The 24205-nt window shown below is 44.5% G+C and overlaps 1 protein-coding gene across 1 annotated transcript in view; it reads left to right on the forward strand.

Moving 5' to 3' along the window:
• The first annotated feature begins 19685 nt into the window (after positions 1-19685).
• Positions 19686-24205, forward strand: part of ADRB2 (adrenoceptor beta 2) — a 91124-nt gene continuing 86604 nt past the window's right edge. Inside the window, exon 1 of the mRNA XM_056861111.1 lies at positions 19686-20877. Coding sequence (XP_056717089.1) covers positions 19686-20877 — 1192 coding nt within the window. The remainder of the gene's footprint in view (positions 20878-24205) is intronic.

The raw sequence follows: 24205 nt of genomic DNA on the forward strand, positions 1-24205 counted from the left end.
CTCCCCTCCCTAAACCCCACCCTCTTCAGGCTCCACCCCAAAAACCTCCAGGTATTTCCAAACCTGGAGCTTGCAACCCTATCCCCATGAAAAAATCATCTTCACATTGTACCAGAGAGACATTGATCAGCCTCATTTTGGAAATATGCCCTGTGTTCATTTAATTCTAAGCATTCACTTTAAGATGTGTTGGCTTTTAGACAGAGCCAAATTGTGCTTAGGAAGATGTTTACTGGGGACTGAAAACAGAAATGTAGTTAGAGATGCATGAGGTATTACTCTCTACCCTATCATGTCACAGTTTTGTCTATTTCCAGTCTGTCTCATTAGCTTTAATTATGTAGACCTCATCAAGCTACTGTTGCCTTTTCACCTGTCCCAGAACCATCTTCCCTGAAAGACCAATTTGACCCCTTTTGACTGTAATTTCACTACCATTGAATCAATTACCCTTTCATTAACAGTTCTCATTTCATTTTGTACCCTACTGTTTAGAAGACTTCCATTCCATCGGAAAGCTTTAATTAAACCATTTTTTATTGTACAGGTTTTTTTAAAAAATATATTATTACCAGGCTTAGCCTAACAGCCTGAAAGAATTCCAGTGTTCTACTGTAGTCAGTACACAATACTTAACAACACTCAATAATGATATAGACATGTTAGGATTTTTCCAGATATTGGCTTTCTCTGAAGATGTGTGCTATTTTGGGCTCCCCCCGCCCACAGACAGGGCACTTTGTTGGAGGGGGTGGAGCCCCTCCATTCTAAGTGGAGTAGGTTTCCACACAACCTTCAAACTCATTTTCCTACAAGATTACAGTCCTGTGGCACAGCTGTTGCGGTTAGGGTTGCCAGGTCCCTCTTTGCCACGAGTGGAAGGTTTTGGGGACAGAGCCTGAGGAGGGCGGCATTTGGGAGGGGAGGGACTTCAATGCCGTAGAATCCAATTGCCAAGGTGGCCATTTTCTCCAGGTGAACTGATCTCTATCAGCTGGAGATCAGTTGTAATAGCAGGAGATCGCCTGCTAGTACCTGGAGGTTGGCAACCCTAGTTGCGGTGTTTAACAGCATTAAGGTTCATTCTATATGTTTTTCCCCTAAAATATTTTGTAAACTTGAGATTATGCATGTGGTGTTTAATAAAACCAGGTTAATCAGAATGTATATATTTATGTAATATGTTGTTCAGCCTTGCTGCAATAATTGATATGAATATTTCATAGTCTGCATTTAGTCAAGATTTTGGTCTATATGAATTAGGTGTTGTTGGGTCCTTCTTTTTATAGATAAATATTATCCTAGTATCTTTCCAAGAACTTGGAATTTTGGCACTCTGTAGACAGGCATGAAACAAACTCAGCAGAGGTTGTTGCACTACGTTCATCATAGCTCTTTAATAATCAACTATTAGGCTGTCTGGAACGGGTGACTTATTATTCTTCACTTTTTTATCAGTTCTTCAATTTCTGGAGCTGAAAAACTGGCATTCAGTCTAAGAATGTCTTCATGTGTTCATGATCTGAGTTTAATTTTATGAAAAAAATTCTTGAATTTGATCTTTTCCACCCTTATCAGTTTTATATCAAGCTCTGTACACAGTATTCCTACTGGGGTCTCACCATAGATTTGTACAAGGGCTGTATGATAGCAGCAGTTTTATTCTGTATTCCTTGTCTAATTATGGCCAGCATGGAATTTGCCTTTTTCGCAGCAGCCGCACACTGGGTTGACATCTTCATCGAGCTATCCACTACCACCCGAAGATCCCTTTCTTTGTCTATTGCTGCCAGCACAGATCCCATCAGTATATATGTGAAACTGGGATTTTTTGCCCCAATATGCACCACTTTACACTTGCTCACATTGAATCTCAAGAATATCAAGAGATCTTGGGCAGTTCCAGAGAGGTTCTTGCTAATAGGTCCTCTTATTTCTCTGATTGAGATGTGATCATTAAGTGCAACAGTCTCAATTTCCTGCCAGTTCAGTTTCTGAATGAACTCTGCCTTTCTTTCTTTTTTACTTCTAATAGTATACCACTTGCTGTTCCACTTCACCAGTAGCTTAAATGGAATACCCATTTGTTGAACGGTTAATTACAGGCTAGGAATGTTAGTTCTTTGCTTTTTTTGTAACACTAAAAATGGCAAGTCAGGCCGGAATTGAACTTCTTGATTTTCAATTAGTTCACTAGATTGATTTCAAACAGCTTTCAGTAGTTGGGCTTTAACATATAAAATCCTAATAATATTGCTTGTGTGTAACTTGGCTGATTTGCATATCTAAATCTTACTCACTGACCATGTTCAATAAATATATTTCTGTAAAGTTAGAACCCAAAATAAGTGAGAAAGTCTCTCCCAAAAAAGCTATCACATCACTCCTCTACACGCCGTTTTCACCCCTTCTAGTTTTAAATTATGCTGTCTGCTTCTACATTCTAATATCTCATATTTATCCTCCAAAGATTTCATGTGATCTTTATTTTCTATTTGAATTTTCTTACATTTCTTATTTTTTTCTAAGGGCCTCTATATATTTCCACCACAACCCCATATTTTGTCTAATTTGCTAGATTGTTGAATTAACATTCTTTAGATCTAGGCCATTTTTTTCAGCTGATATAACCTTCTGCTAGTTCCTTCTCTGTGTTATCAAATTTAACTGAAACCTTTTGTTCAAAGAAAAAAGGAAAAAAAACTTTTGTTCAAATACGAAAAATTGTGACTGCAACAGTTGTTTGCTGCTGTTCAGCACTGACATATTAAGTTCTTCACCTGATTTATTTTTAAACACCTGTGATGTATGTTTTCAGAAATAAGTATCTACCGTCTGATTCAATTAAAGTTTTTTTTTAACCTGAATTGCTGCATTTCTAATATAAATTGCAACTCCCTTGTTCTTTGGCTTACTTCCCTTCTCTGGGATGTGAAGTAAATAACAATTTAATTAGTTTTTTCTCTTCTTCTATGGTCCTAATAGAAACCCTTAGGTTTAAAATGTGGCCTAAAAGTTGTCCACCACCTATATACTATTTCATTTCTTCTTAATTACTCTGTAAAGAATTTCAAGTATTTGGATGGGAGACCTCCAAAAAATACCAGGGTTGTGATGCGGAGGCAGGCAATGGCAAACCACCTCTGAATATCTCTTGCCTTGAAAACCCTATGGGGTCGCCATAAGTCAGCTGTGACCTGATGACAACCCCCCCCCCCCAAGATTTTCAAATCCCTGCATTTCTGTAGGGTTAATGAAGTCTGGGAACACTTACATAACTTCTTCTGTTTTTAAAGGATTATTCCATAAAGCTTGCAACCATAAATGCATGCTGCTACACTTTGAATCCCTTGAGGAACCTGTTACAGTCTTTTGTAAGAAGCTGTGCATCTGGTCTGATTTAAAATTCTTGAGATTACTGTTCTACAGATTTTTATAAAACTTGAATACGGCAAGACCATGTATCCATATGAGTAACTTGTTAATTTTCATTGAAGTGAATACATATATTTATGGTGAAATATGTGGGACTGAAGAAGACTCCGAAACGATCGTATCCCAGCACTCCACCTTGTTCTTCAGTAACATGAACATCCATTGAACATCTACCTGTGCTTAGGATATGAAAAATATATGCCTAGATTGCTGTATATGCTTATGGCAATTTATGTACATAGAACTTCACTGATGTGAATTGTCACTTCTGTATATAGCACCTTGCTGTTGTTGTTTGTTTGGTTTTCCAATACAAACTGTTTTTGCAGATATTTCGGCATATTCTTGTACTAATTTCCTTACCTATGGTAACAGTACAGAAATGTTTATTTTTGTTGGTGACCACCTGGAGGTTGGCAACCCCTAGCCTTGCATGAAGCTCCACCCCACTGTTTCAGCTACATGAACCTCAAAAAGTAGCTTCAGGGTCTAGCAGAAGGGGCCACTGAAGAAGAAAAGGCAAATACCGCTGCCAAAGCCTGAAAATAAAGGATGTATAAAGACAATTGACAACAGTAGGAGTGCAGGACGCTATTCCTGAAGAGGCAGTTCTGTTTTAAGCATAATTACAACTCCTCTCACAGATGGGGTGTGTAATTAATCTTTTAATCACGCCAGATGAATGCTGATCCCAGCTCTGCTGCTGGATGCTCAGGAGGCAACTGTAGCCAAGAGTCCTTTCCAGTTATCTCTATGATATATTCTGTGAAGAATAAGGACCTGGCAACCCACACCATACATACCTAATTTGGAACCTAGATGGCTGCAGTACATCCCACGCGGGGCTGACCTTGAGACAAACATTGCCTGCATCTTATTTGGAAACAATAGCACCAGCTGGCTGTTGCGTCCGGATCCAATTCCAGTTCCTGGTCATTGTGCTTTTCAAAGAAGAAGAAGAGTTGGTTTTTATACCCCGCTTTTCTTGAACCTTAAGGAGACTCAAACTGAATTGCCTCCCCTCCCTCTCCCCATAACAGACACCTTGTGAGGTAGGTGGGGCTGAGAGAGTTCGGAGAGAGCTGTGACTAGCCCAAGGTCACCCAGCAGGCTTCATGTGTAGGTCTCGGGACTCTCTTGGGTTGCGAGGCCAGGAAGAGGAACAGGGTGAGCTGGGATGGGAGGCCTGGTGCCCAATTTGGGGTTGCCTTTGCATAAAGTGAGAATGACCATGAGATGCTGCCTGTTGCTGTATTTACATATTTATTAAAAAAACTAACCATGTTTATAAGTACCTTACAATATTTAGAAATATTAACTATGAAAAATTAAAGAAAAAGCTTTTTCAGTGTTAACTGACATAAGGTTTCTGTGTTTTTTGTTGGGGAGGGAGAAAGTCTAGACATTAGGAAGAATTTTCTAACAGAGTGATTCCTCAGTGGAACAGGCTTCCTCGGGAGGTGGAGAGCTCTCTTTCCCTGGAGGTTTTTAAGCAGAGGCTAGATGGTCATCTGTCAGCAATGCTGATTCTGTGACCTTAGGCAGGGGGCATCTTGGCCATCTTCTGGGCATGGAGTAGGGGTCACTGGGGGTATGTGTGGGGGGAGGTAGTTGTGAATTTCCTGCATTGTGCAGGGGGTTCGACTAGATGACCCTGGTGACCCCTTCCAACTCTATGATTCTATGAAAGCAGTGTGGAGTTACTTTGCAAGTGGGTTCCAAGAAGTAAGTTAGAAGTGAATCTACTTCAAAAGTTTGAGAACCACTGTTGGAATGGCCCAGGTTCGAACGCTTCAGAAGTGTCTGCAAAAGCTTCCACCACAATAAAAATTAAGGTGTGACAGGGCTCTTGAGTGTTCTTGTCCTGACACACGCTAACAGACTAAAGCAGAATTCATCTCCTTATATGAGCTTGTTTGCCACTCAAGATCTACAGGAGAGAAGTTGCTACAGCCCTGACCTTAGTAAATAAATTACTGGCCCTCAGGATGGAGATAAGTGGAGTTGCATCATGCCACTTCAAACCCTACCTTTCCATGGCACTGACAGATTATGAGGATATATTCTGTCATTCACAGACCTGGTGAATGTCAATTTCAGCAAGAGACTATTGGAATCAAGATCTGAAGAAGAAAGACTCCTCAGGGCTGTTATTTGGATATGGAGAGAGTGAATGAAGTTACCTAGTGATAGACACTGACCTTTGCAATTAGCTGGTTCATCATGCAGATTATTCCACTTCATAATGCTCAAGCCATAGATTAACTCAGCACAGCTTTCCAAAGTTTTTCTCTGGTTTGGAGCCACTTACTTTTTGTAGGTGTGGGATATATACATGCATTTAAGTTTGTTACAAACATGTTTTATTACCCTGATACTGTGTAAAGTGCCTTCAAGTCGCAGCCGACTTATGGCGACCCCTTTTGGGGTTTTCATGGCAAGAGACTAACAGAGGTGGTTTGCCAGTGCCTTCCTCTGCACAGCAACCTTGGTCTTCCTTGGTGGTCTCCCATCCAAATACTAACCAGGGCTGACCCTGCTTAGCTTCTGAGATCTGATGAGATCAGGCTAGCCTGGGCCATCCAGGTCAGGGCACCCTGATACTAGCCTTAAAATAAATAAATGCCTCCCGCACTATTTCCTCTTTCCTTCAGTGAAAGCTTACAGCAGCCTCTCCCCTTTTGCTGCTTTCTTCTTTCCTTCCCACCCACCAGCCAGCCTCTCTTTACCTGCCCTTCTGTCTTTAGCTCTCCCTCCCTCCCTTCCCCTGGCAGCCTTTCCTCAGGAAATGTTTGGCACAACTGCACAGTTCCAGTTGCACAGTGGTGAACCTGTAAGCACTTACAGGGGGTACGTCACTTTCCCCATATTCCCCTCCCCACATTATTTCATCTTTCTATTCTTCTGGCAACCTTCAAATCTTCAGTTTTCCCTGTTCTCTCCTTTCCACCCACCCACCAACAGTCACTGGGGGCTTCTATCATTTGGGAGGGTTTAAAAAAAACCCATTGTATTTCTTCTTAGATTTCAGATTTTGCAGCAAACCTGGGAGCTTTTCTCAAGTTTGTAGAAAGATCTGTCTCGTCTGTCCATGGCCCTAGTCTTCAGATTTAGGTATCCACAGATGGGGCTACAATGAGAATTAGATATATTGATTTAATTGTATTAGAATTAAATGCACTTAATTATTTAATTTAATGCCTAAATTATTTATGCAAACCAATTCATGACCATAACAGAGCTCACACTGCAAGGGTATTTTGAATATTGTTATTTTGACTCGCTTATTTTTTTAATGGCCGTAATATATCACTAGATTGCTGTAGTGTTGTAGTGATAGTTTAAGCAGTTTCTCTGAATTCCCAGTGTTCATTAAAAAAGTAAGTCTCTAGTCCCTTCCCTCGCTGAGAGATAAAGGAAAAGGCATATCTCTACAAGGGGAGGAGATACTTACTTGTTTTTTAATGAAAGTGGGGAAATCAGAGAACCTGCTTAACCTAAAATACTGATCATGATGTGTAGCCATGTTAGTCTGTCAATAGCAGCAGAAAAGAGCAAGAGTCCAGTAGCACCTTAAAGACTAACACAATTTCTGGCAGGGTATGAGCTTTTGTGAGTCACAGCTCACTTCTTCAGATATTGGCCTTAAATAAATAAAACCCAAAAATGCTCATCTTCAATGTGGAGGGGGGAGGAGGAGAAAGTATGGTTTGACAATGGCAACAGTTCAGTCATTGAAAAGTGTGTGGGAGGTGGGTGGGAATGGATGGGACAAAGAGAACCAACAGAAACATTATGCACATTGAAAAGGTCGACTTCTAGAAACAGATCAGGGTAAAAATGGTTTCAAAAGAACGGGGGGAGGGGAACAAGGAGTACCAAAAAATAAAAGTGAAAACTAAAGACAGAAAAACGTATTCAGAAAACGGGGGGGACGGACCAAAGCAGTAGGGGCCAAAACTGACAGAAAAAAACCCATGTGGAAAAGCCCCAGGAAGCAGTTGAAAACACATACAGTTCACTCTTTAGTGATTCACAGCTTTTGAAAAATCTCATATGGCCCCACCCAGCATTGTAGAAAGGGGGAAAATGGTACTAGGTAAGATTGTTATGTTACCACAGCAACCAGCCATAGAAGATGCGGAACTCTTGCCAACCCCTTTTGTTTGAAGGTGAGACAAAGCCACAATCAACTTGACAATGTCAAGCCAAGCAACCATTTGAAAAAACATCTTTATGTCAGGTGGGGCTGATGGATGTCTTATCACTTTAATCCAGTACAATAATTGTGTCCTGTCATTGGGACTCATGGATTCCATAGCAGCCAGCACATAACAGAAACCTGAGGACATATCAACTTTCAAGTGTGCATGAGTCCATCTCAAGTACTAGATAACAAGGAAATGTGGGAAATGTCCCTTCCGGAACAAGACACTCCAATTCCACTTTTGGTTACCAGGCTGTGACTCAATCACACAATCTCATATTACTTTATCGGAAGAAATTCTCTTTTTATAGGGTCACAAAACCAGAATGCCTCAGAACAATGATTCTATTTATGGATGTTGCAAACCTCAGGAGTGTGCGACATCAAAATTTGTTGCAGTTTTGGGACTGACAAATTGATTGTGTGCAAAACGTTTGCCACATTTTCCTGTGATGGACAGAAGACAGGTAGCAGGGATGGAGAGGACTCTCATCCCCCCCAAGCTCATCAAGACCCAGTAGAAGTTGCTGACCTAAAATTAAATTTGTTCTCAATCGCTTCCTAATTCAAGATTACAATCAAGAGTGGGGTCCCTGATCAGTGGTAGAGAATCTGTTTGCATGCAGAAGGTCCAAGGTTCAACCCCCAGCATTTCTAGTTTAAAAGGTTCAGGTAGAAGGTGAAAGATACTTGGACAGATCCTGGAAATCTCTGGAAAGATCTTGGGACTTTTCCTAGGGTTGCCCACGTCCAGGTACTAGCTGGAGATCTCCTGCTATCACAACTGATCGCCACCCAATAGAGATCAGTTCACCTGGAGAAAATGGCCGCTTTCGCAATTGGACTCTATGGCATTGAAGTCCCTCCCCTCCCCAAACTCCACCCTCCTCCAGGTATTTCCCAATCCAGAGCTTTTCCACAGGCTCAATTTACTCCTGATTTTCTTGGGTGCAGGAAAAAAAGGCACAGTGTGAAAAAAAAGTTTCCCAATGAAATCAACAGAAATGAAAACTAGATCAAATAACCAAGACAAACAACTGTATTAGTGAAAGGGAATCAAGGAAAAAAAGAAAGACAATTAAAAAACCAAAGATTGCGCAGATCTCAAGTCACCAGCATTATGCCAACGGCTGAACATTCTGGGGGTCATTTTATAGCAACTCCGATAGTCCGATAACAATAAAGCATATGTAAAAGCAATTCTTGAGCGTGTAGAAGCCTCATAAAATTCCTGGAAACAATTACACAACATTAACAAAGAGGAGCTGCAAAGACAGAATGCAGCTATCGTTAAGTCAGCTGAAACAAAAACTCATAGGATTCTTGTGACACCTTAAAGACTCACAACATTTTATTCTAGCATAAGCTTTTGGGAACTCAAACCCACTTCTTCATTGCATCAGAAGTGGGCTCTTGACCATGAAAGCGTATTTTGGAATAAAACATTAATTTTTAAATTGCTTCAAGACTCCTGTTAATTATTACTGTCTCACCAGCCATTCCTCAGCTGACCCTCCCAAAACATCCTTTTGCTCCAAGGATCACAGACAACGTTCTCATAGAGGAGTCAGGACAGGAGTGCAGCTTGCTTGGGAAGATGAATGCACTCAAGATTCCTCTCCAGGACTTAACTCCAGTAGATCATCTTCCACCACAGCCTGCCCTGACTCTTACCTGTTGGGTGAATTCAGCCCCATCCCAGTAAATCCTAAGAAACTGCATTGCCTCGAGGGTTGCCAGCCTCCAAGTGAGGACTGGGGATTACAACTGGTCTCCAGGCGACAGAGATCAGTTCCCCTGGAGAAAATGGCTGATTTTTTTGGGGGGGGGGCTTCATATGGGAATCTCCCCACTGAAGTCCCTCTCCTCCCTAAATACTGCCCTTCCCAGACTCCATCCCCAAAATCTCCAGGAGTTTCCCGACCTGGAGCTGGAAACCCTAAACACCTCCCTTCCCTGCCTCTTCCTGAAAGCACTGCAAAACATTTGCCCCAGCCCTGGCCCTTGAAACTGAGGTGCAAAAGAAGTAAACTAAGAACCCTGATACCTCTGTGACAGCTGCTTATCTATTCTCTCTTTCAAAGAAGTTTGAATCAGATCCCACAACTTTCTTTTAAAAGGGATCCTGTGGCACCTTAAAGAGAAATGAAAGCAGACAGTGGGGTCAAAAGCCAATGAAAATTATGCAATGCAAGAAGTACAGTCTGTGACAATTGTATGCAAAGCTCAAGTGTATACAAGATAAGCACAGTGACCAGTCACAACGGCCATAATAGGTGTTAACACAATCTTGCTAGACCTGCTAAACTAATTTAACTCTTCTAGTCTGAGCAGAACTCAAATCCCTATTGAGTCCTAACTGGATAGTATGAAGCCTGGAAATTCTAATTCAGTGGCCTCATACTGGACTCTCCCTTGAAGTCCTTTATTTGAGGAAGGGTGAGTTTTTTGACACCAACAGCAAATTTGCTCGTTTATGTAATACTTTATAGAAGGTTTTCCTCCCCCAACTAATAGAAATTACCTACTTAACACCCAGTTCCTGTTCAACCTTTTGCAGCTCAGGAAATCAATTGTTTTCTTTCTTTTTTGCAGACCTTATAAACAGTTCAGGATTTTTGTGTCCTCTTTTAATCTTCTTTTTGGCTCATCTGAATGTGCCAGCCCTTCTTGCATTCTAAAGCATTTATTGTGCCTCTTCTATCTCCTTTGCACCATCTCCCAATTGGTCCACTACTAGGGTTGCCAGCACCCGGTTGGAAAATACCAGGAGATTTTTGGGGGTGGGGACTGAGAAGGGCAGGGTTTGGAGAGGGAAGGGACTTGAATGCCATAGAGTGGCAATTGGACTCCAGCGGCCATTTTCTCCAGGTGAACTGATCTCTATTGGCTGGAGATCAGATGGAATAGCAGAAGATCTCCGGCCACCACCTGGAGGTTGGTGACCCTATCCACTGTTTATATTTTGCTCTCTTAATAAAAACACCCAAGCCATCATGAGGTGGTACACGAATGCAGAGATGGTGGTAACTGTGATTTAAACATGATTTAAGCCGAATGTGATTTAAGCAGAACGATACTTCCAATGTAGCTTTGAGACCGTTTCCCTGTAAATTTGCCTTAAAATGGCATTTGTTGTTTTTCCAAAACATGCGACGGCTCATTGGAGAATGGAGAGCTCTGGATCGTGAGTCCGTTGCACCCATCCAACTGTGCATTTGGGAATATATAAAAATAGCTTTCGTTGGCAATTTCAAGCCCTGGTTAGTAGTTAGCACTCAAAGCTATAACTTAATAATGGCCCTAAAGCTTTCTGGTTTTTCCTGCCAGCTGAATAACGATAACACACTTAAAAAGAACACAGCAGTGAACTCCGAGAGATTTGCAGGTGATAGTAAGCAGGGCCAGCTCCAGCTTTCCGCTCCCAGTTCTGACGAAGTCAGAGCTAGACCTTTTGCTCGCTGCGCAAGCACAGTAAAGCTGGCTTGGACCTGACCACCATCAGAGTGACGCTTCCCCCGTTCCCCCCCGCCAATGCCACTCCACAGGACCGGACAAGGCTGCCTGCCATCAAGATGCACTGCATTAACCACCCAATCACCACGGCTCCTGAGGGGAGCAGAGCTCCCTTTTCAGATGGATGGCTCAGGCAATGAGGCCCAACAAGCAGCAGGCAGAGGACTCAACAAACCATCTCAGCACAATCTTCCAAAAAGCACGAAGCCTCTCCAAGAAGAACATTCTCTGTTTAATGGGGAACTTCTGCAAAGAGGATCCTGGAGACTGGCGATGTAAAATGGCTTCTCGACATATTTATCGTGAGTTTTGAGAATGCCCATTAGCACAGGGAAGCAATTCGGCCTACCGGAAGCTTACATCATGCTGCTCGCCTTTGCCTCGCAATAGTCCTCCGTCCAAATAACAACAGATCCGGATTCCTGAAATCCATTTAGCAGGAAAGAACATGTCGCCTGGTCTTGCTCCTTTCTCTGTGTGTGCCTATAAGAGTAAACAAAGCCTTGCCTGAAGCTGCACCCTTGGGCTTGTAAAACCTCAGGGCACAGTGGTTTTATAGACCCTATTTTAAATTGTGTTTATATAAATATTATGTTGAATGATGTAAATGGGAGGGGGACATGCCTTTTGGAGAACAATTTAAACAAAGGGGTGCCACTAATTACTGGCAACTCTCTCTCTAGGGAGGGCGGGGGATTTGGTTGAAAGTGTAGTCCTGTTGGGATTTCCTGTTTTAGCTGCATCTTATTACCCCACCGTTAGACCTGAACACTTCCTGCCTAGGTACAATGCAGGGACTAATACACATATAACATTCCCACGCAGGCCAATTAATAAACCATGTTGCAGTATCCTGCTGCAGAAAATGCTAAGAACCAGGTGTTATAGGGTGCTGACGCTGACCACAGCCTGCTGGGAGCTGCTGCACCAGCAGCTGCTGTCATTTGCAGCACAGTAAATGCAGTGGGAGGAAAGGGAGGAGGAAGAAAAGAACTCACTTCCAATGCAAACCCTTAAAAACTGTGCACCCACACCTGGGGCCAAAGAAGTCGTGGTGGTAGCGGTTCCATCTCTTGCAATGTCAGCCTGCTCCAAGACTCTATCCCTAGGGTTGCCAACTAGCCGGGAGAAAAATGCCCTGTCCTTTTAATAGAGGTTCGATGTTTACCAGGGGGTATTATTTATCTCCATGCTGCTCATTCCCACATGCTGTGTTTGTGTGTGTTAAGTGCTGTCAAGTCACTTCCGACTCATGGCGACCCTATGAATCAATGCCCTCCAAAATGTCCTATCTTTGACAGCTATCCCACATGCTAAGAATGTGAAAACCAAACATGTTTCTTCAGGCCAGTTGGCAACCCAACCCCTTTCACATTAAATAATTTTATGGCATGCAATTAATTAGGATTGGATGAAATGCTTCCCTTCTAATCCTAATTAATTCCTTTGCTAGGACTTTTAACTGCAAACTGATCAGAGCGCTGGAAAGCTTTTAGCTGGTAGGGGGGAGAGCAGGCTGGAGGCTTTGCATCTTTTAATCCTAATCTTCTCCTCCAGGATATCATGTCCCCTGCCCATTCGGCTCCCGCCCATTTTCTAAATTTACATCTTATTTTTTCTGCAGTACTGTAGAAACCACCGATGCCTGGAGGTAGCCCCATTTTGTAGTGCTACATGGGGCCAACGGATTTGCTGTTATAAGTATTCTGCCCAACGCAGCTGACGCAAAACAGAAATGAATTTAAAACATTATTTCAGTTTGCTCATTCACAATGGAACGGTACTGGGTACTGAATGGGGCGTATTGCATAGGACAGCAAACCATGGTGGAATGAGACAGGAGTGCAGCAAAACACTACATTTTAAAAACAGTCCTTAGATGTGCATTTTCTATACTCCATTTCCTCCCATCCCCACAAAGGATCATTCAAACTGTGAGAAGGGGGGAGTGAGTGAGGGGGAGAAATTGGCTTAGGGATATATGTAATTTGGTATATATGTCCCTCTGATCATTTAATCTAGATGAACTGTTATGCTTCAGAAATATGAAATGGCCCATGCTAGAGTTAGGGGCTAGTTGGCTATTTCACATGTAGGCATGCAGAAGAACTCCAGCACCACTGGGAGAATTGAGAGAACTAGGGGCTGGGGGAAGGAAGTACTTCCCCTGTTTGCTATTTCTCCATTCCAAATTGCACTGGAATACTCTAAAGCTTTTACTTTTCCAGTAGAGTTTCCAGCTCCGAGTTGGGAAATACCCAGAGATTTTGGGGGTGGAGCCTGAGGAGGGCGGGGTTTGGAGAGGGGAGGGACTTCAATACCATAGAGTCCAATAGCCAAAGTAGCCATTTTCTTCAGGCGAATTGATCTCTACCAGCTGGAGATCAGTTGTAATAGCAGGAGATCTCCAGCCACTAGGGTTGCCAGGTCCCTCTTCGCCACCGGCGGGAGATTTTGGGGGTGGAGCCTGAAGAGGGCGGGGTTTGGTGAGGGGAGGGGCTTCAGTGGCATAGAGTTCAATTGCCAAAGCGACCATTTTTCTCCAGGTGATCTGATCTCTATCGGCTGGAGATCAGTTGAATTAGCAGGAGATCTCCTGCTACTACCTGGCAGTTGGAGCAACCCAAAACAGCACTATACTACTTTGCTAATGCAAAAATTGGTGAATTTAATAATAGTGAAAAAGTGAAAAATATGTACAAATATATACAAATTGAAGATACAACAGGATACAATATACAATCCAAAAGATATGACCATTGAAAGGATATTAAAATCCTAATTATACAGGTAAGTCAATAATATATGTTCCATTCAGGTATTATTTGACAGAAAGTCTCTGGTTGTTACAAAATTTACTTTCAGGTTGCAAATGACATTATGTAACACCAAAACGAAGAAAGCCACGGAAGACAAATATAAGAACGTGTCGTCTAGATCGGGACCACATTTCGCCTATGGCTTCGTCAGCTACCTGTGTACCATAAACAACACAATGTACAAAACATCAAATTAAGATTAATAATAGAAGATTAATAATAAACAGCAGTGTAGCAAACGGAAACCTGAACTGAAAATGGTATGGGATGTTCTATCTAGCCTAGCTTGTCTGCCATATGGAGTTGCAGCTTGCATGGTTAATTCCTGAACCTAGTAAGGCTTCCTTTGTTTCCTGTTCTGTGGTCTCCTTCATGTCTACACTACAGCTATCATTTTCTGCTGCTTGTGGTGGTATCAGAGGTGGCTCTTTGCCATGGATCAATTTCAATACCTTTATTGGCATACTAAATACAATCAATAAGAATAAAACTAGCTAGCTTTGCCATGGATCATGGGTCTGCCATATGGCTAAAAGTTTAGATGACTTTCTATTTCACAGCATAAGAAACCAGGGGTGCAGGATCAACCCCTGACCTGTCTTGCAACCTGTTCAAAGGCAGCAATCATAGGAGCCAAAAGTTCAGCACACTGTTTGTCTGTATCTGAACCACATGAAATGTTCAACTGTAAATTTTTTGTTGTTGAAATCCAGGGTTACATGCTGCTTTACAATAATTGCCTCCTGCTCCACCGTGTCTGCTATTGCTGTTGCCTCCAAATAAAAGGAACATGGCTTATAAACACACACATTTCACATTTTGAGGTGAGAGTCGCTACCTAGGTGTCTTCGGTTCCCTTATGAGAGCATAATTTGGAGTCCATTTGTGCTTGCACATTGTTGCACTGCCTCACAGGAATTGTAGTTGCCTCCCTACCCACCTCCATGTCTGCAAAAAATATTTTCCCCATAACAAAAATATTTAGGCTTGTTTTAACTATGTTCCCTCCATACCATTCCATGTCAATGTGATTATATGTGAATGGCATATAAGTTTATTTTCACTTTTGATTCACTAACCCATGTCTCAGATATCTAGAAGCACATTTTAATGGATGACGTTTTCATGTACTGCATGTTGTTCTGAATGTATATGGGGGTCGATATGTGTACAGTACTAAAACAGTGATTGTGATGTATTAACATTCAAGTCCAGTAGCACCTTAAAGACAAACAAGATTTTCCAGGGTATGAGTTTTTGAGAGAGAAGGAAGACAAAGATTCATTCATTCATTCACATCAATCAATTAATTAATTAATTAGACTTCTATGCCACACTTTCATGACCAAGTCAAGCTCAGGGCAGCTCACAACAATTTCAACCCAATTTAAAATCACACCAAAAGATCCCTTTCTCACATCAAAGATCCCTTTGATGAAGTTCTCAAAAGCGTATGCCCTGAAAATCTTGTTGGTCTTTAAGGTGCTACTGGATTCAAATCTTACTGCAGACCAACACGGCTACCCACCTCAGACTGTAGCAAATCAAGTTACCAAGGAAATCTCTTTCCCACATTTCATTTTTTCCCCTTCTTCTTTGTGAATTGGGCTTTTCAGTGAAGTGCTCATATTTCACTGAATGGCTGGAAACAGCAGAACGACATGCGTATGTATCATCAACTGACGGTCAAAACCAAAAACAGGAGGATGGTACAGAAGTAAACAATATGCTCACATGTAGAAACATCTCTCCAAGGATTGCTCAGCTCACCTTCCCTGTCTCCCCAAAGTCCAAAAAAATAAACACTACAATTATACCTTTAAAATTTACAGTGCCATCCTAAACACAATGACACCCTTCTAAATCCATTGAAATTAGTTGGCTCAGAAGGGTATTACTCTGTTTAGGACTGCAGCATTGAAACCACGAATCTAACATTTACTGGCATTTAAAAAGATAGTCAGCTTCCATTCTTGGAGCGGTGGACTCTGATCTGGAGAACCGGGTTTGATTCCCCACTCCTCCACATGAGCGGTGGACTCTAAACTGGGTTGGTTTCCCCACTCCTCCCCATGAAGCCAGCTGAGTGATCTTGGAGAAGTTACAGCTGTGTTAGAGCTCTCTCAGTCCCACCTACCTCACAGGGTGTCTGTTGTGGGGAGGAGGAGAGAAGATGATTGTAAGCTAGTTTGAGTCTCCCTTAAGTGGTAGAGAAAGTCGGCATATAAAAACCAACTCTTCTTCTTCTCCTCCTCCTCCTTTCTGGAACTGCTGTTTGAATGGACTCCCATTACAGTTTTCCAACAAGCACTACAACTATGCTTGATTTTTTTTAAAAAAAAATCTCTAAGTGCCCAAATTGCTTCTTCAAGTGCAATTCTTGTTTCTTGGAAGCAATTCTGGTGCTTACGATACTTTCTGTAAGTGTTGATTCAAAGTCCACAGAATGCCTCGTATTGCCAGAATGCAGAACCCAACCTAGGCTCTAAGAAACTATTCTCAAAAAATACTCTTAGTGCCGAGCTCTTAGAACTGCAACGTTGCCTGCTAAGGACTTGCACACTGACAGAAGACATCCAGGCTGAATCCGCAGGAGTGGAGAGGAATCAAACCCTCAGCAGAACTGAGCTGTGGGAATCTGCTCATCACTACGTTGGAGCTGCTGGTGCCTACTGGGCACAGGAGTAATCCATTGTTGTGGTGACTGAGAAAGGGAGAAAACGAATGGGTGGAATTAAGGTTTTGGTTTGTTTTAAAGCTCTGATATGTTACGTATTGTGATATGCTTCCTACTTCCCTGCTCTGTGAGAAGTTCCATGGGTAGCATTTACCCAGGCTGGTTCTCTTTGTAGGTGAGCAGACTGATGGCAGTTTTGCACTATTTGCTTCACAGCTGGAGGCAAGCAGACACTCCAATAGGGCAGCAGATCTTTTACCCCACATCAGATCCTGAGAGAGAGGTCATTTATGCATGAGTATTTTCACACAACTTTGCCCCCGGTCTGTCTCGGTTGTTCCTTGGAGATATGCATGAGTTTTCCGTCCATTAGAGATGATCTCGCTGCCAGCCCTCACAAATCCCAGGACTTCCCGTTCCTCTGTTAACCTGATTCTTCCCTCTCCCCTGAGCTCAGCCCTGGTGAAATCACTGTGCAGAAGGCAAAGTACGGGACACACAAGCTTGGTTTCTCTCACAGCCAGTTACAAAGCAGGGTGTAAAGAGGCGGGGATTCAAATACTTCCTGCTTCCTCAGAGCTCTTTCTGAGCAAAAGAAAGGCTTTTTAAAACCAAGGCTTGGATTTCTCCCCCCACCCAACCTCTCAGATTGCTCCGTTTTTTGTTCTTAAAATGCTCTTTAATGCAGCAATTGGGTTTTGGGGGGTTTCTCTCACAGTAAGCTCTACAAAGTAAGCTAATTACAAAGCAGCCTTTCAAGGGGCGGGGACTTGATTTGAGCTTGGAGATTGCTGGTGCATAGATTCCCAATAGGAAAGTGTGGATCCAGTGAGCAATGAACCTCAGGTAAAGTTCCCATGCATAAACGACCAGAGAGATCCTGCATCCCCCAAGATGCATCAGCAGTTGTCTGTTTCCTCCTCTCTCTGTCTCTTCTAGAATCTAAGCTGTGCCATAGACACACACCCGCACAGGCCGGGTAGGCAAGGAGGAACTGGCCCCAGGCATCATGATGCCACCAAGGAGGACCACAGGCATAGCAGGGCCTGGCTTCACCTTGTGCCAGCTGAGGCCTGATGTTGCTGGCAAGGAATAGCATGGGTATACAGTGGTGCCCAGCTTGGCCCGCAAGGAGGAACAGCCAGTTTGGCCTGCAGGGAGGACCACAGGAATGGTGGTGCCCAGCCAGCTAGCACTGGCACAGAGATCCCCTGCAAGGAGGAGCACAGGCACAGCTGACCTTGCTCTGCCAGCCTGAGCCTGGTGTGGCCAGAGAGGAGGCGTGTGACACGACTTCCTCTGTTCAGCTGGCTCTACAGCTCTCCATCCAGGGGTGCATGGCAGCAAGGACGGCATGGCTCTTTTCCAGGGCCATTTTGGCCTTTCAGTCTGCTCCTTCTGTGGACTGATCCACAGTCATCAGAGTCAAGCTGGCAAATACCAGAAGTCTATTCTGGCACCAAGACCTACGATCTGAGCAGGATTTCCCTCTCTCGGGAGGAAGAGGGTTGCTTTGGGTCTCTAGCAGTGGAAATGGTTGCCAACGCTGTCAGGATTTCAGAAGCACTAACAAGACTCAAGGCTACAGAACAGGGGCCCAACCACTACATGTAGGGTTGCCAGGTCCCTCTTCGCCACCGGTGGGAGGTTTTTGGGGTGGAGCTTGGGGAGGGCGTGGTTTGGGGAGGGGAGGGACTTCAATGCCATAGGGTCCAATTGCCAAAGCGGCCGTTGTCTCCAGGTGAGCTGATCTCTATCCGCTGGAGATCAGTTGTAATAGCAGGAGATCTCCAGCTAGTACCTGGCAGTTGGCAACCCTAACTACATGGGGTGCTAAAGTGAAGTGGAAACCTGGGGAGGGGGGCAGGAATCCCGGTGGAGAGCCAGAGGCGCGCTGCTGGAAGTGGATGTTGCCAAGCGTCTCTCCAGACTCCGCTTCCCTGGGTGGGGCTTGGCCACGCCCGCGACTCAGGTTGGCTGGCGGCCCCTCCAGACCATATTGACGGCGGGATCTCAGGCGCACGCCTTCCTTTTTTTAAATTTTTAAAATTAAGTTTTATAACATACAAAAAAGAAAATTATAACAATAAAAACAAACAAAAAAAACTAAAACAACAATAAAAAACCAGGAGTATCAATATATATTCATTAATACCATTTTAGAATATAATTGTGAATTCTTATAAGATGCCCCCTATCCCACCACCCATCACCCCATGTGACCCTTCACCTGACTTCCGCAGAAGTGTCATATCAGTTTTAAACTTATTGTTAATATAATGTATAGATATTAAAAAAGACTAATTTCTATAGCTCTATATAGCATTCTATAATTTCTATAGCTCACTAATTTCTATAGCGAAATGCCCCACTTCCCACGCGGGGGGGAGCGCGCCTCCCCAGCGCCCTCTCTTCCCACCCGGCCGCAGGTCGGGCCCGAAGGACCCCGGGGGCCCCTTCCAGAAGAGAGCGGCGCCGATGGAGGGGCAGAAACCGAGCCGGGGGGGGCGGGCGGCGGCGTAGCAGCCCGGCCCACCCACCGACCGCGCGCTCCAAGCTGGAAGAGCCCAGCGTTGGCCACCGGCGCGCGAGGGCAGCCCGGCGCGACTCAGCCGCTGCTCGTGCCTCTTTGGTGTGTGTCCCCCTCCCGGCTCCTGATTGGCCGCCGGCGGCCAGACGTCACAATGGGGAGTTCCTATATGTTCCCCCAAACATAACGGGCTCCGGACAAAGTTCCTCGGCGAGGCGAGGTTACTCGCGGGAGGCGCCTCGAGGAGGGCGGACGGCTGCAGGAGGCGCGCGCTCCCCCGCCAGCCCCGCGCGCGCTTGCTTGCTTGCTTGCAAAGCCTGCCTGCCTGCCTCTCCAGCGCGCCTGGAGCAGCCCAGAGCGGAGCGCGCGCGGAGGCTAAGCGGGCTTCGCGTCGGGCGCGCCGGGGGGACCGAGCAGTGATCGCGGGTCCCTTTGCAGAGCCGCAGGGGATCGGAAGAGAGGGGATCGGAACTTTTTTTCTCCCCCCCCCCCCGGCGGCCCATGGGGACGGCCAGCTCCGCCGGCTCGGCGCCCCCCGCGCTGAGCCCGAACGCCAGCGGCCCCAGCGCGGCCAACTCGACCCACCCCGGGGAGAGCTGGATCGTGGGCATGGGCGTCCTCATGTCGCTGATCGTGCTGGCCATCGTCTTCGGCAACGTGCTGGTCATCACCGCCATCGCCCGCTTCCAGCGCCTCCAGACGGTCACCAACTACTTCATCACCTCCCTGGCCTGCGCCGACCTCCTGATGGGGCTGGCGGTGGTCCCCTTCGGGGCCAGCCACATCATGCTGCACACCTGGAAGTTCGGGAACTTCTGGTGCGAGTTCTGGACCTCCATCGACGTGCTGTGCGTCACGGCCAGCATCGAGACCCTCTGCGTCATCGCCGTGGACAGGTACTTCGCCATCACGTCCCCCTTCAAGTACCAGAGCCACCTGACCAAGAATAAAGCCAGGCTGGTCATCCTCTTGGTCTGGGTCGTGTCCATCCTGACCTCCTTCCTGCCCATCCAGATGCACTGGTACAGGGCCACCGACGACGAGGCCCGCCGGTGCTACGACGACGCCACCTGCTGCGACTTCTTCACCAACCGAGAGTATGCCATCACCTCCTCCATCATCTCCTTCTACATACCTCTGGTGGTCATGATTTTTGTCTATGCCCGGGTTTTCCAGGTCGCCCAGAAGCAGCTGAAGAAGATAGACAAGTGCGAAGGGCGGTTCCATCAGCACAGCACTGCACTCCAGGAGCAGAACGGCGGAAGGGCGAGTCACCGGCGAGCATCCAAGTTCTGCCTGAAGGAACACAAAGCTCTAAAAACTCTTGGCATCATCATGGGCACCTTCACCTTGTGCTGGCTCCCTTTCTTCATAGTCAACATTGTCTTTGTCATCTGTCCCAATCGCATCCCCAAATTTGTATACATCTTTTTGAACTGGGTGGGGTATGTCAATTCGGCCTTCAACCCCTTGATCTACTGCCGCAGCCCGGACTTCAGGTATGCTTTCCAGGAGATTCTCTGCTTCCGGAGGTCTGCCTTGAAAATGTACGTCAATGGATATTCAAACAGCAATGGGAAAACAGACTTCATTGGGGATCACAATGGCTATCCGACACGAGAAGAGAAGGCTCTTGAACTGCTGGCTGAAGAAGGAGGCCCCCCTACCGGGGAAGAATTTTTACACTGTAAAGGTACTGTCTTGCATGGTAGCACTGAATCCCAGGGGACTGAGAGTAGTACACATGATTCTTCCTTAGCAGGGTTTTCATTATCCCCATACGGCACTTAAACAGGGAAATGAATGTAATGGCTTTTGGTCAAACAAAACTGAGCACAAGTTGTACCAGCCTTTGGGAGGTGGCCCATGCTGGTTCAACAGTAGGCTATACAAAGTATTTCAGGAAAGATTATTTGGATTTGCCTGTGTTGTCCATGTTAGAGTCTTTTCTTCAGCCAAGAGTCAAGATACTGTAGGGGTCAGCCCACCAAGGAATTTATTATTTTGATATGATGTTACTATACCCCTCTACCTCACTGACATAGGACTAATACTGAACTGAGCTGCTATGGTAAACGTGAAATCCTTCACTCAAGGAGAAATTTGATGGTATTGATAACTTGCCCTCCTACTAGGAAGTGATAAAATTAAGGATTGTATTTAAAGGTTGGTTGTATTATGTTTTTGAATACCATAAAGTCACTTTTTTTACATTTTTAATCTTGTTTATAGTGACTGAATTTCTTGAGCACCACGGTGCATAGTCATGGTAGTTGACTATCCCAAGTTCTTTACCTGCAGAAAGTCCACTCTGTAGGAACCAGTGCAAACACAGTCTCCAAAATCCTCAGGAATACCAGATCTTTATTGATAATAACGCAATAAGCATGCCTTTCAACTCTCCTTCATATAAAATCTATATTTATGTCCCACCCACACAGCTCTGATGTTATCTCGTTTTCATTTGCCAACATTATGGAAATCCTAGGTGCTTATTGCGCTTGTGAAATGGAGACCGTACTTAGCATTGGTTTGTAACTAAACTAACCTACCCTCCTGCTCATTAATTGGATTCTTTGCAGTTTGTGCGTGTCCTGCACTTGGACTCACGCTTCCATATTTAGAGCCTTGACAGATGGCAAAATGTGCTTGGAAATGCCAAGGGACTAGTGAGGAGTAAGTTTTGAACACTTGAACACATGAAGCTGCCTTATACTGAATCAGACCCTTGGTCCATCAAAGTCAGTATTGTCTACTCAGACTGGTAGCGGCCCTCCAGGGTCTCAGGCAGGGGTCTTTCACATCACCTACTTGCCCCGTCCCTTTAACTGGAGATGCCAGGGATTGAACTTGGGACCTTCTGCATGCCAAGCAGATGCTCTACCACTGAGCCACGGCCCCTCCCCAAATTGCTTCATTGTCAAATTGTTTTATTGTCAAATTGTTAATCAGAACTTTTAGCTGTCGTTGACCTCTCCCAGTGGTTGACAGCAAAGAGCCTAAGGCAGAGTGAAACGTTTGGCCATATTCACGCTATAATAAAAGGAAACACGTTGTTTTCAAGCGCACAGGGGTTACAACTGCTATTCTGCAAATGGGCTCATTTGTTCTTCTCTGACGTCTAGTCCGGCAGTGACAGGAAGGTAAAGGTATTTACAAGTCATAGCAGGGTTCTCCTCATTTTGGATCAACAAGTAGCCAGCCAGCCAGCAGATCCCCATTTAAGGTCTCCTTGCTACCAGCTTAACTTTATGGAGTGATTTTATAGCTGTGAAGCTATTTAAACTATCATTAACACAGTAAACATTGTCTCTCTCCAAATCGTTTTTGTTTTTTTGCTAACCCAGGAGGACCCCTAGACAAAGAATTCTGCAATAAAAATGGGATTGAACTGTGTCATTACATAATTTTTTAATTGCAGAATTTTCACCCAGATGCTGTCCTTGTTGTTCCCTGCGGGCGGTCAAGCTAAATTAAGGGCTTGTTTGGCCATTAGTGTATTAGATTCACAAGGTGTAGACACCTTGCCTACCTTTTCCCCTAGCCTACCAGACTTTCTGATTAAATGGCCTTTGTTTTTTGCTTGTGTTTTTTGCTTGGTTTGGGAGGAGCGCTAAGTCTACGCTTCGTTCAGTAAGGCTATGTGATTCTGTGAAAAACAACCACAATCAGGGTCAATGCCTTTGAGCACATTTGCCCTAAAAGGCTGGTTACGATAAGCTTGTAGCCAGTCTCTGGTGCTATTCACACTGCCCAAATAATGCACTTTCAATCCACTTTCAATGCACTTTGAAGGTGGATTTTACTGTGTGAACTGGCAAAATCCACTTGCAAACGATCGTTAAGGTGCATTGAAAGTGGATTGAAAGTGCATTATTTGGGCTGTGTGAATACCACCTCTGTGTTAATCAAACTAGGACTCAAACTTCCACAGCGGGATGTACCAATAGAATTTGCCAAACCATCATGATTCCACAGAAATATAATCAGTATTGAAGCTTTATTATTTTCATTTTCAGCTTTGGAGATAAAGCTTTACTATGGAGCCTCGAGCAGTTTCTGCATCTCTCAGTTCAGCTTTGTGGGTGTGGGCATGATGCATAGTGTGCACATGCGTTTCGATTGGGCCAGTAAACCGAGTGCCATTCTGCCATGTGAGTGTGTGTCCACCTCCTGTTACAGGTCGTGGGGCAGCTCTATGTCAAGCCCAACCCCATGCTTGTAGTGGATATTTTTGCTTGCAATAACTTTCCCCCAACACCCCTATCTCAGCACAAAACTTCCTCATCTGGCAAAGACCTTTAAAAAAAAAAATTAAAGAAGGAGGAAGAGACAAGGTGGGGTAGAGGGGAAGTGTGTTTTCCTGAATTAGGAAGGCAGGTTGCAACAAAGTTAGAGATTTTTGTTAAATCTTGTATTTAAAAAAAAATAAGAGGCACTTGGAAACAAGCTCTAGAAAATCTCTAGAAGGCATTTGTCTCTTTACTAAATGTTCAGGCCTGGTTTGGAAAACCTCAGTGTCGTATTTTTGGTTGATGACAACAGATCAGGACTGTGGTCGAAAATGACTGAGTTTTGCAAAAGCGTGACAGGAAATGCCTCTACCTTGGTGCTGGAGCTCACCTCTCTGTTCAAATACCATTTGTTTATTGGTGATCGGTCTCCTAGAGAGGAAGATTGCATATCTTTGACAGCCCTGCACAACAAATGCTGAGTTTGCCCCCATTTCCCCCCAGCCTGTTTGCTATTTGTCTGTGGTTTGGTGTGGTTTTGTTTGAGAGATTGCCTGATGCCGGCCTGTTTCATTTCTCTCTCGATCATGCTGCAGGCTTGTCAAATAGGAAGCTGGTGCTCAGATGTGAGTCAACAGGTGCATGAAAGAGGAGGGTAGAAGGTGTGAAGTGGGTGGAAGGCAAGCGCCGTCTCCTCCAACTGGGCAGCAAAGGGCACAGTTAAAGTAAAATCCCAAGGTCTTCAGTTGAGTAATGATCCAGGAACAATTTTGCAGGTGACACAGCTTT

Source organism: Euleptes europaea, chromosome 1 (genome assembly GCF_029931775.1).
Source record: "Euleptes europaea isolate rEulEur1 chromosome 1, rEulEur1.hap1, whole genome shotgun sequence".
NCBI lineage: Eukaryota > Metazoa > Chordata > Lepidosauria > Squamata > Sphaerodactylidae > Euleptes > Euleptes europaea.